Genomic DNA, 12,774 nt, shown 5'->3' with positions numbered 1-12,774 from the left:
AAATTTTAAGTTGATACTTCAACTTTTACAGTTAGGTTGAATATTTTGCTTGTCATTTATCTTGATGTGTGACTTTTTAAAATGAGATACATGGGGACTTTACAGAAAATGTTGACAATCCGTTAATTGTTACAACTGTGTGTTGAGGATTAGTGTTTTGGTATTCCATGCTGCTTATTAAACATTAGAAGTTTGCAAACTTGAGCCTAAAAACCCAGATCTGTGATAAGTTTTTTTTCTTGAACATAGGGAGATGTTAGTCAAGAATGAAGGCAGATTGAAGCAGATCCAGCAGTTGGTTTTCAGTAGGGAGCTGAATGATTAGTTGAAAGGGAAACAGTCATAGGATTAAGAAGAAAGAGCAGAAGATTAGAGCAAATGGAATAGTGCTTACAAAGATATGGCAGACTGACGGCAGACTTCCATCTGCCATCACAAAGGCCTCCAAGCCCCCCTCTTATTCCTCTCCCGCCGACCCAACCTGTACCCTTCCACTGATAACCTCCTTCGACTGACTGAACTGGTCCTCACTGTTAACAACTTCTCCTTCCAATCCTCCCACTTCCTCCAAACCAAAAGAGTAGCCATGGGCACCCGCATGGGCCCCAGCTATGCCTGCCTCTTCGTCGGATATGTGGAACAGTCCATCTTCCGCAGGGGATCACCTCTGGGACACCCGCACCAACCAACCCAACCACCCCGTGGCCGCCTCCATTGCCAGACCCTGGCCACACGACGCCTGGAGGAAGAGCGCCTCATCTTCTGCCTAGGAACCCTCCAACCACACGGGATGAATGTTGATTTCTCCAGCTTCCTCATTCTCCACCCCCCCCCCCCCCCCCCCCCCACCTTATCTCCGTCCCATCCCCGGATTCAGCACCGTCCTCTTGACCTGCAATCATCTTCCTGACTCCTACGCCCCCACCCTCTCTCCAGTCTATCACCCTCACCTCCTTCCACCTATCGTATTCCCAGCTCCCCCCCCCCCCCCGCCACCTTTTATCTCAGCCCGCTTGGCACACCAGCCTCATTCCTGAACAAGGGCTTATGTCCGAAACGTCGATTCACCTGCCCCTCGGATGCTGCCTGACCTGCTGCGCTTTTCCAGTACCACACTTTTCAACTCTGGTCTCCAGCATCTGCAGTCCTCACTTTCTCCCTTTCAAAGATATGGCATACCATGCTGAATGGCTTTCATTTTCGGCTGCATGATTCTGTGAAAAGGGTCAACTAGCAGAATGAAGAACTGGTGATCAGTGGATGACCTAAATGATACCTATATTAGTATATGCAGTAAAATTCTGATACAGAACAGAAACATTTGAAACAAATATCTCCCTGGTAATAGACACTGAATTTGCAAAGCAACAATATAGGCTGTAATTTTTTTTAGAAAGTGAGATTATAATATATATAATGGGAGACATGAGGACTCCTAGATTTCCAAGCATGGAAAAAGAGTAAAGTCTTGATACAACAGTGAAATGCATATCATACAAGAACAAGGAGCAAGTGGAGGCCATTTGGCCCCTCAATCCTGTTCTGCACAGCTGATCTGATTATGGCCTACACTCCATTTTCCTCTGTCTACCTTGTCAAAGGAGAATGCTTCTAACTCAGCCTTGAATATATTCAAAGGCATTGTCTCTGTTGCTCTCTGGGGAAGAAAATTTAGAGGCTAATGACCTGTAAGAGGAAAAAAATTCTCATCTTAGTCTTTGGTGGGAGTCCTTTTTTTTCACAAACTGAATCCTTTCATACTCGATTCCTCAGTGGTGAATGGCTGCTCAATTTCCATCCTATCAAGTCATCCCAGGCTCTCCTGTATTTCAATAAGATCACTTCTTATTCCTTCACATTCCAACTGGGTGTGGATTCAGTTTTCCCACCTAAGATACCTACTTCATCCTGGCAATCTGTCAAGTGTATTTCTAGGGAGACGCTGGGACTATTTTCCCTGGAGCATCAGAGGCTGAGGCTTATAAAGGTTTGTAAAGTCATGAGGGGAATGGATAGGGTGAATAGCCAAGTTCTTTTTCCTAGGGTAGGGGAGTCCAAAACTAGAGGGTATGGGCTTAAGATGAGGGAAAAGAGTTAATAGAGATCTGAGGGACCTGAGGGTCACCTTTTCATGCAGAGAGAACGCGTTTGGAATGAACTGCCAGCAGAAGCGGTGGAAGCTGGTACAATTGCAACATTTCAAAGGCGTTAGGGTGGGTACGTGAAAAGGAAGGATTTAGAATGATATGGGCCAAATCCTGGCAAATGGGACTAGATTAATGTAGGACATGTAGTCAGCATAGACACCAAAGGGTCTGTTTCTGTGCTGTATTCTGTATGACTCATTGACTCTGTCTTTGCAGTAGAAGATACCAGCAGTTTACCAGAGAGTCAGGGTGGGAACTGAGTGTAGTTGCTGTCACTAAGGAGAAGGTACTGGGAAGTTGAAAATCTGAAGGCAGATAAATCACCTGGAACAGATGGTCTGCACTCCAAAAATCAGAAGGAGATAGCTGAGGAGACTGTAGAAGTGATGGTGATCTTACAAGAATTATGAGTCAGAAGTAATGGAGGACTGAAAAATGGTTGATGTAACACCCCCGTTTAAGAAGGGAGAGAAGCAGAAGACAGGGAATTCTAGGTGGGTTAGCCTGACCTCAATGCATTGGTAAGATTTGAGAGTCAATTATTAAGAGTGAGATTGTAGAGTACTTGAAACTTCATGATAAAATAGGGCTGAGTCAGCACAACTTCATCAAAGTGAGGTCATGCCTGACAAATCTGTTAGAATTCTTTGAGGACATAACAACCAAGTTAGTCAAAGGAGATCCAGTGGACGAGATCTATTTGCATTTCCAAAAGGCCTTTAGCAAGGTGACTCAGAAGGCTGCTAAGTAATCTAAGAGCCATGGTGTTAGGGGTGTGGGACTGGCATGGATACCAGATTGGCTGATTAGCAGGAGGCAGAGAGAACGGATAATGCAGCCAGTGACTAGTGACGTTCCACAGGGGTCCTTGTGGGACCAGAACTATTCCTGTTATACATGAACAATGTGGAACTGAGGGCATTGTTGCTAAGTTTGCAAATGACTTACATTCTAGACACCAAAGAATGTGTCTAGAATAGGATAGGTGGAGAGGCTGGTAGTGTTGAGGAGGTGAGAAGGCCGCAGAAGAACTTGGACAGGCTAAGTAAATAGGCAAAGAAGTAGCAGATGGAATGCAATGTGAGAAGGTGCGAGGCACTTTGGTAAGAAGAATAGAGGCATAGACTATTTTCTAAATGGGGAAAGGCTTTGGAAATCTAAAGCATAGAGAGACTTAGGAATATTTAGTGCAGGATTTTCTTAGGGATATAGGTTTGCTTGCTGCGCTGAAAGGTTCATTTCCAGATGATTCGTTACCTTACTAGGTAACATCTTCAGTGGGCCTCATGCAAAGCAATGTGGAAAATTCCTGCTTTCTATTTATATGTTTGGGTTTCTTTGGGTTGGTGATGACATTTTCTGTGGTGAAGTCACTTCCTGTTCCTTTTTCTCAGTGGATGGTAGATGGGGTCTAACTTGATGTGTTTGTTAATTGAGTTCCATTTGGAATGCCATGCTTCTAGGAATTCTCGTGCATATCTTTGTTTGGCTTGTCCTAGGATGGATGTATTGTCCCAGTCGAAGTGGTGTCCTTCCTCATCCGTATGTGAGGATACTAGTGAGAGAGGGTCATGTCTTTTTGTGGTGAGTTGGTGTTCATGTATCCTGGTGGCTAGTTTTCTGCCTGTGTGTCCAATGTAGTGTTTGTTAAAGTCCTTGCACTGTATTTTGTAAATGACGTTAGTTTTGCTCATTGTCTGTATAGGGTCTTTCAAGTTCATTAGCTGCTGTTTTAGTGTGTTGGTGGATTTGTGGGCTACCATGATGCCAAGGGATCTGAGTAGTCTGGCAGTCATTTCCGTGATGTCTTTGTAGAGGAGAGTGGCTAGGGTTTCTGGATGTGTTTTGTCTGCTTGCATGGATTTGTTGCTGAGAAATTGGCAGACTGTGTTCATTGGGTGCCCATTATTTTTGAATACATGGTATAGGCGATTTTCCTCTGCTCTGCATAGTACCTCTGTGCTGCAGTGTGTGTTGGATCATTGATATAATGTTCTGATGTAGCTTTGTTTGTGGGTGTTGGGGATGATTGCTTCTGTAGTTCGATATTTGGTCTGTATGTGTTGTTTTCCTGTAGATGCTGGTTTGAAGTTCCCCATTGGCTGTTCGCTCTAATGTAGCATCTAGGAATGGCAGTTTGTTGTTGTTTTCCTCGTCTTTAGTGAATTTTATGCCAGTAAGGGTATTATTGATGGTCTTGAAGGTTTCCTCTAACTTGTTTTGTTAAGTGATGACAAAGGTGTCATCCACGCAGCGGACCCAGAGTTTGGATGGTTGGCAGAGCTGTTTGCTCAAGTCTCTGCATTACTGCCTCTGCTGAGAACCCTGATATTGGAGATTCTCAAAACTCGCTAATTCTCTTTGGGGTAATGTGCAGTCTCAGTTGGTAATTAGGAAGGGAAACACAATGTTAACATGCATTTCAGGAGGGCTAGAATGTAAGTACAGAAATGTGCAGCTGAGGCTGTACAAAACTCTGGTCAGACCTCATTTGAAATATTGAAAGCTGTTTTGGGTCCCATATCTAAAGAAGGATGTGCTGGCATTGGACGACGTCCAGAAGAGTTTACAAGAATGATCCCAGGGATGAAGGGCTCGTCATATGAGCGGTCAAGGACTCTGGACCTGTATGTAGTGGAGTTTAGAAGGATGATGGGGATCTCCTGGCTCTTACAGAATACTGAGAGACCTGGATGGAGTGAACATGGAGAAGATGTTTCCACTCGTAGGAGAGACAAGGGCATTACCTCAGAATGAAGGGATGACCCTTTAGAACTAAGTTGAGGAGGAATTTCTTCAGGATAGTGTAGTGAATCTGTAGTACTCATTGCTGCAGAAAGCTGTGGAGGCCAAATCATTGAGTGTATTTAAGACATAGATAGGTTCTTGATTGGTGATGTGATCAAAGGGGATTGAGAAACAGGTCAGCCATGATTAAATGCCAGAGCAGACTTGATGGACCAAATGGGCCAGTTCTGATCTACCTTATGGTCTTATGGTTGTATTGAATGCAGGTACAGTGAGTAAAATGGTCCACTTAGATGTACCACATAGTGAATGCATCAGTACCAGAAGAAGCAGAGTCCCAGCCTGTTGCCAATTCAGAATGGTCAGCACCCATGTGCTGAATCAGTCACGATATCACAGCATTCAAAACTGGTGTGCGCCCATTTGATTGGTAAAAGACCTCCAGAGAATGTACCTTTACTGATTTGACCAAGCTGGGAATTTACGCAGGAACACAATTCTACACTTTATTTCTAAAAAAGTGCAAAGTTAGCAATCAGCCTGCTGTAGAAATAAATTGTATATTTTCAGAAGATGTAACTAGATGTAATGCAAACATAAGATATAATTTAGTGGTTGCAATGTTAAACCATATGTTAAGAATTCAATTGCTACCAGATTTAAGAAGAGTCTCAATGTTGTTATGGTGCAGAAGGATACTATTTGAACATGCCCCAGTTGACTGAGAATTTTGGCTTAATGTCAATCGTCTGCATTTTCCCTTCATCCTGTATATTATTTCTATTTAAGTAATCATCCATTGCCCTTTTGAATGCCTCAATTTAACCTGATTCCACCTTATTTCCAGGTAGTGCATTCCAGATCCTGACTACTTGTCTGTGTGAAAAAGTGTTTTCTCATTTTGTGCTTGCTTCTTTTGCAACATACTTTATATCTGTCGTCTCTAGTTCTCATCCTCTTACCAGAGTAGACCGTTCCTCCCTATCCATTCTGTCCAGACTCCTCCTCATTTTGAAAACTTCTATAAGATCTCCTCTAAGCCTTCTCCCATCCATCTTCAACTGACTCATCCCTGGAACCATTTTTGTAAAACTCTTCTGAACGTTCTCTAGTGTATCCACATTCTTCTTAAAGTGTGGCATCCAGAACTTTACACAATACTCCAGCTGATCATTCCATATACATTTAATATCATCTCCCTGGTCTCCACCCATATTTATAAAGCCTAGAGTAACATGTGCTTTATTAACACTCTCTCCCTGTCCTGCTGTTTGAAATGATTTCTCAATCTATATCCCCAGGCCTCTGCTCCTGCCCACAGCTTTTAGATTTGAGTGCTTCATTTTACACAGTCTCTGGAGTGCATCACATCACACTTTTCTGCAATGAATTTAAGCTGCCACCTATTCATCAACTTTTCCAGTTTGTCAGTTTCCCTTTTGAAGTTTCACATTGCCCTCCTCACTGTTTACAAAGCGCCCAAGTTTTACATCGTCTGCCATCTTTGAGATTGTCCTATGCACATCAAGATAGCAATTATTTATATGTCGGAAAAGACAAAACTCCCAACAGTCTTCTAAGGGGAGCTCTATTGCAATCTTGCCTCAAGCCTAAAAAATAACCATTCACTGTTAGTCGCTGTTTCTGATCCCTCTGCCAATTTTGATTCCATTTGGCTCCTGTACATTTTATCCCATACACTGTAAGTTTCCTCAGAGAGATCTCATGTAATTTTATGTCCAATACATATGAGAAGTACATGGACACCACATCAACAACATTGCACTCCTCAGTCTTTGGTGCCTCTAATTAAAGCTGCTGCAGGTTATTTAGGCATGGTTTTGTATGATTATTGTTTCTATCACAAGAAGAATTATTTTGAGAAGTTTCCTCACGTCTGAACTTAAGCTGACTGGTCTGTAATTACTGGGCTTATCTTTACAACTGTTTTTAAACAAGGACATAATTCTTGCAATTCTCAAGCCCTCTGTTGCCAGTCTTCAGTCCAGAAAAGATTGAGAGATTTGATCAGTGCATCTACAAGTTCCTGTTCCTAGAATATATAGGTGCTTGGATGTATCTCATCTAGCCGTGACGTCTTGTCAATTTTAAGTACTGGCAACTTATTCAGTGTTCTTCTTTATAATTTTAAACCGTTCTAATGGTTATGTTTCCTTTGTCTCCGTGTCCTGAAAGGAGCTGCCTTATAAGTAAAGATACAAAGTATTCATTCCACACTTCTGACATGTCTCCTGCCTTCATGTGTGAATCCCTATTACTATTACAAATGGGCACTATTTGTCCTTTTATCACAATTACTATTTATGTACCTGGAGAGGATTTGGGGATTTCACTGTTAAATCTTTTTTCATCTATCCTCCTTTCTCTGATTTGATTTTTCACCTCCCTCTGTATTCAGTATGATTCTCCATTGCAATTTGTCTTGACACCTATCATGAACACATTACTTCTTCTTTAACTTATTGTCAGTCTCCATTATCCAGTGAACTCAGAATTCAAGGAAATGTGCCCAAACCAGATGGGTGGCATGGTGGCACAGTGGTTAGCACTGCAGCCTCACAGCGCCAGAGACCCGGGTTCAATTCCTGCCTCAGGAATGTGTGGAGTTTGCACATTCTCCCCGTGTCTGCGTGAGTTTCCTCCAGGTGCTCCGGTTTCCTCCCACAATCCAAAAATGTGCAGGTTAGGTGAATTGGCCATGCTAAATTGCCCGTAGTGTTAGGTAAGGGGTAAATGTAGGGGAATGGGTCTGGGTGGGTTGTGCTTCGGCGGGTCGGTGTGGACTTGTTGGGCCGAAGGGCCTGTTTCCACACTCTAAGTAATCTAATCTAATCTAGTCATAACTACTCTAACTGTTTTTCCCACCATTCTACCATTTCAGTCTATCTGGCCCAGCTCCATTTCTTGTCCCATTGAAGTTGGCATTTTCTGTAAGTGAATTGCTGAAGAAAGTTTTTTAAAAAATAATCCAGTAGCAGGATGGTCAGCAACATACGCTCATTATGTTGAAGCAAGGGATGTCAGAATATTTTGTTATCAGCACTGTGACCTCAGAAGGCAACGGCATTAGAAGTGGATGTGGCCTAAGCCAGTTAGATTTAGTTTAAAGGGTCAGTCACTAGAAAAAAGGAATTAGTCCCATATGGAATGAGAAGCTGTCCCCTTTGCTGCCCAGATTTCACACCAGCTTATTTGGGATTGAGTTCATGGTTGAGACAGATCAGAAACTGGAGAAAATCTCTTACAATGGGACAACACTACCATTATAGGGCAAGCCAAACAAAGAACAGCCAGGGAATTCCTAGAAACATGGCACTCATCCACAAACTCCATCAACAAACACATCGACCTGGACCCAATATACCGGCCACTACAGCGGACAGCTGAAACTGACAACCGGAAGCGGCAGGGACAGGCCACTATAAGTGCCGGAGGAAACACCACAGAAGCGCTTCACAGGAGGCTCCCAAGCACTGAGGATGTCACCTAGACAGGGGATGAAACGTTTGCAACAAAAACTTCCAGCTCGGCGAACAGAACCACAACAACAAAATCTCTTACAAGTATGCCTCCCTTGACCCCAGAGGTTACTCATCAAGATTCCTATCAGGCACTCAAAGTAGGTTGCTCATTTTGGGATATTGTGAGGCAAAACATTCAATGTCCCGTAAATGAAGTCTAGCTCGAAGGATACCTACTCCATGTGCTTCAGTCAAAACAAGAGAGAGGAACTCCAGAGGGCAGCTTCTCAAGACCCCATATCCCAAGCACTATGGTAGATCATTAAAGATGGTTGGCCCAAGACTATCCAGTGGATGGGAGAACAAGATGAGATGGATTTGTCCAGTGGAGTACTCTTCAAAGGACACCAAGCATTCCTGCAGACAACACTTCAGCCTGATGTACCTGATCAGCTCCATCAGAAGCATATCAGAATAAAGGCGGCAAGATGAATTTTCACATTAGCCCAGCCTCAGCAAGGATGTCAACTTAGTACTTAAAATATTTGCAGTGTGAACCAGGAACACCAAGCTAATCGCTCGACAACCACATAGCATACAATCTCCTAGTTGTCCACTTCTGGTAATGTCCCTACCTCTGAGCCAGACAGCCTAGTTTCAAGTCCTGTCTACTTCATAAGTGTGTTATAACACATCTGAGCAGGTTGATTTTAAATATCTGTTAGAATCTGCTCGTGACTGACCGGCACTCCAAATTTCCAATTTTTCAGTAGCTTAGGGATGAATTAAATGCAGCAGCAGCTGCCAGAATTGCTGGCATCATATTTAGTCTTTTTGGTTCCTTGACAGTGGTGGTGTTGGACAATGGTTCACCTTACATCAGCAAATCATTCCAAGAATTGTGTAAGCAATAGCCTGTCAACCACGTTACACCATCACCTTGATATCATCATTCCAATTCTCTATTAAACCTTCTTAATGATTTTCCTGAGTTTTTGTTTAATTATACTTCCACCTCCTTGCTCAGACTATTTGTTTTGTAAACTGCAAATGAATCTTACACAGATTGTGTATCTATTCTAGGCAGCTTTTACTTCTGTAATAAAACTAGCTCACCCACTTAGAAGTCAAGTAAATTGTCAATGCAACTTATCCAAGCATGTATAATGATTGTTAAATGTTAATTCCCATAACATTCATGAAGAATTTTCTGTCCTTAACAATCTAGAAAGGATAAGCAAAACACTTCCAATTATAGCTACTTTGAGTGATGAGTTTGTTCCGGTACATAGCATCCTTAATCTCATAAAGAAATTTATAGCAGCTAGTCATTGGCAACATTTTTTGTTCTGGTATTCCTCTCGCTGTCTTCTCATGATATTGACATAAATATCCTTTATTGTTTGGGGAATGTTCACAGCAGCCACTGTATTCCATTGAGCTATGCAACTTAGATGAGAACCACACCCTCTAATTCAATCGATTAATTGAGTCAAAATCAAATAAGGATTCAGAAGATGCTGGAGATCTGAATCAAAAGCTAAAATTGCTGGCAAAATCTAGCAGGCCTCTCAACAGTTGTGGTAAGAAAGCAGAGTTAATATTTATAGTCCGGTAACTGTTCAACATAACTATGTTCACCAAAGTCACTGGTAATTCTACTTTCTTCCCACAGATACTGCCAAACCAACTGAGTTTCATCAGCAATTTTTACTTTTGCTATTAGTTGAGCCACAGTTATGTTATATGGTGTAAAACTGCATAGAAGTAAATAAATACTCACAATAACAATTTCATATCTGATACCAGTTGTATTTTACTAAAGCAATGCTTGATTAAACATAAAACATTTTGACCATGCTTATTACACATAAAAGATCTCAAATGAATATAAAATGAAGTTTTTGGTCGAATATCTTTATCCTTAAACCCTTTGATTGATAAACTACAGAGAAATGTTTGAAGAAGAATGCCTGTTTATTTTATTGCTTAATAGACAGAGTAAGCTGATGTAAGCCGAACAGTTTTGTTTTCCTCTTTTGGAAGCAATACTGATCAGTTGTATGCAATGTTTGTTGTCTTATTAGAGTGACTGGAGGAGAATTATTTGAAGATATTGTGGCCAGAGAATACTATAGTGAAGCAGATGCCAGGTAAGTGTTTCCATTTTATTGTGAGAGTAACCAGCCTGGAAATTCCTTAGATTTGCTCAGAGGAGTTTCTTGGCCCAGGTTGTGACATGATATCTACTCAGTTGCGTGTGAACCTTTCTCTTCAGTGACCAGTGATCAATCCTGTTGAAGTCAAATTTAACACAACAAAAACTTTTATTACTCTTTAATACAGCATCGTTGTATGTAAATGCTGTGAAACATTGTTGCTATGACATAGCACCAATTTATTCGTTTTTTCTAAGGTAAAAACAATCTAGTTCTCCAGGCTTTGCGGCACATATGCCTGTGTTTTTTGAAAAAAATTGAATATTTTCCATTTCTGAATTTTTTTAAAGCGGTGACAGGGGAAGCCAAAGCACATTTAGAAATGATGCTGATTTTGTATGTGTTTGGGTTTTGAACTTTTATTTCAGAAATCAGAAACAATAGTAACAAAAACAATTTTTAAAAATTCACATCTAGTAGAAAATTAAAAGCTATAAAAATTGTGGTAAACTAAATGATTTACTAATATATAATGTTGCACTTGAAATTGATAGTTGACGAAAAACAAAAGTGCATTTAAAAATGGGATGGCAAATAAACTCTGGTCTAACAATTAATGTAAATGCATAATGTTCCTGAGTGATGTTTTCTGAAATGTTCTGTTGATATAGGGTAGATTTTCTGCTTTGATCACATTTAATGATCTGAATGCAAATTGTATCCATCTTGATAAAGGTTTCACCCCACCTAACTTTCCATTCAAATCAATTTGCATGTTACTGAACGCAAAATCTGCTGTGTATCAATAGAATCATGCATTGTTTTGAGTATATTTTCAAAATAATTGGTTTAAAAATATTTTTAGATAAGATTAACCATGGTAACTGGAAGCAGTTTGATTAAGGCAGCTGAAAATAGCTATGTCACAAAAAATCAGCAGTTTAATCATAGTTGTCAGCGCACCATCTGTAAGTAACCTAATTTTAACTTACTACAAATGAGCTTTAAACGATATGCTAAGCTGGGTTCTCGTTACATTCATGTACAGTAATCAGTTAAACTTATTATCTTGAAAAAATACATCCTAAATATTTAAGTATGTTTTTTTGAAATCCTCGCCATCAAAGCACCATTTTTAAAATTTCAAGCCTCGTCAGTAGCTCACAAATAATTTTTAGAAAATCCCAATAGTGTTTAGGGGCCGTACCTGATCTTATGGATAGGATCATCTGCTAGCAGCATGGTTTTAAAACAAGTTTAAGTGATTGCAGAAACATATTTTTTTAATTATTGCAACTTGCTCCCAAAATTCAGCAATCAATAGGGGGAAAACAGGTTCAAGTTAGCATTCTAGATTATGGTTGATCAACCTCTTTGGATGAGGTGCCACATTTCAGTCTTTTCTCACTCAAGGGGGTAGGATGGTGAGTCTTGGTGCAACATCAAGCATGAACTTCAACGTGAAAGGTGAGGTGTAAAGAATGCATTTTTCCAAAATGTTAAGCCAAAAAATAAGTCAATGCAATAAATTGATTTTTTTAAACAAATGTCTGATTAATAGAGATGACCATTAAAGGGGGCAACTTAGACAGCTAACCAATAAAAGTTTAGGAAGCCAAGAGAGAGACTAAGTCTAGATCACCTCTGAATTGGTGAGAGGGTCTGGGGCCAATCTGTGTAGTTGGGCTGAACCCATCTTGAAGTACCCTGAAGTGATGCAACATCCAATGTGGCCTTAATATTAATGCATACACAAACGGGAAAAGAAGCTATTTGCATTTAGCCTGGCTGTTTCTCCTTGCCTGTCTGTGTTTGTGTGTCTCTGTCTCCCCATCCACGCACAGATCGCTGCTCCCTGTGACTGTCACCCACTCCCTCCTCTCCCACTCCCTCTTACTGACATTCACTCCCCTCTGTCCTGCTGCATCTCCTGTTCTCCATCACACTCTGTCTCTTCCCCCCCACCCGCTCCAGTTACCCCCTCGCGCTCTCCCCTTCTGTTCCCCTCCTCACTCTTGCTCCCCCTCTCGCTCTCTCTCTTCTCTCCTCATGTTCCTTCCCATTCGCGCTCTCCCCTCAATGTGCTCTCTCACCATAGACCCTGCTTCCACTGGCCTCCCTGTTCTACAGTTCCTCATTGACTCCCACTCTCCCTCTTTGCTCCAGCTTACTGATTCCAACTCCCCTGTCCCTGCTCCAGCTTGTTTCCATTCTCTCTTGCCCACTTGCCGTTCTCAC

General features: G+C 41.4%; 1 protein-coding gene across 37 annotated transcripts in view; it reads left to right on the top strand.

The window, feature by feature from the left end:
- LOC122553361 (calcium/calmodulin-dependent protein kinase type II subunit delta) overlaps positions 1 to 12,774 on the top strand; it is a 336,637-nt gene that overhangs the window by 221,009 nt on the left and 102,854 nt on the right. For all 37 annotated transcript variants that reach the window (XM_043697118.2, XM_087984279.1, XM_043697082.2 and 34 more), the window contains exon 5: positions 10,465 to 10,530. In XM_043697118.2, coding sequence (XP_043553053.1) covers positions 10,465 to 10,530 — 66 coding nt within the window. The remainder of the gene's footprint in view (positions 1 to 10,464; positions 10,531 to 12,774) is intronic.

This window comes from Chiloscyllium plagiosum, unplaced genomic scaffold, assembly GCF_037043375.1.
Source record: "Chiloscyllium plagiosum isolate Xiang-an unplaced genomic scaffold, Cpla_swu_hap1 HiC_scaffold_1, whole genome shotgun sequence".
Taxonomy (NCBI): Eukaryota; Metazoa; Chordata; class Chondrichthyes; order Orectolobiformes; family Hemiscylliidae; genus Chiloscyllium; species Chiloscyllium plagiosum.
Note: the sequence above shows the minus strand (reverse complement) of the source record. Positions and strands in the feature narration are given on the sequence as shown.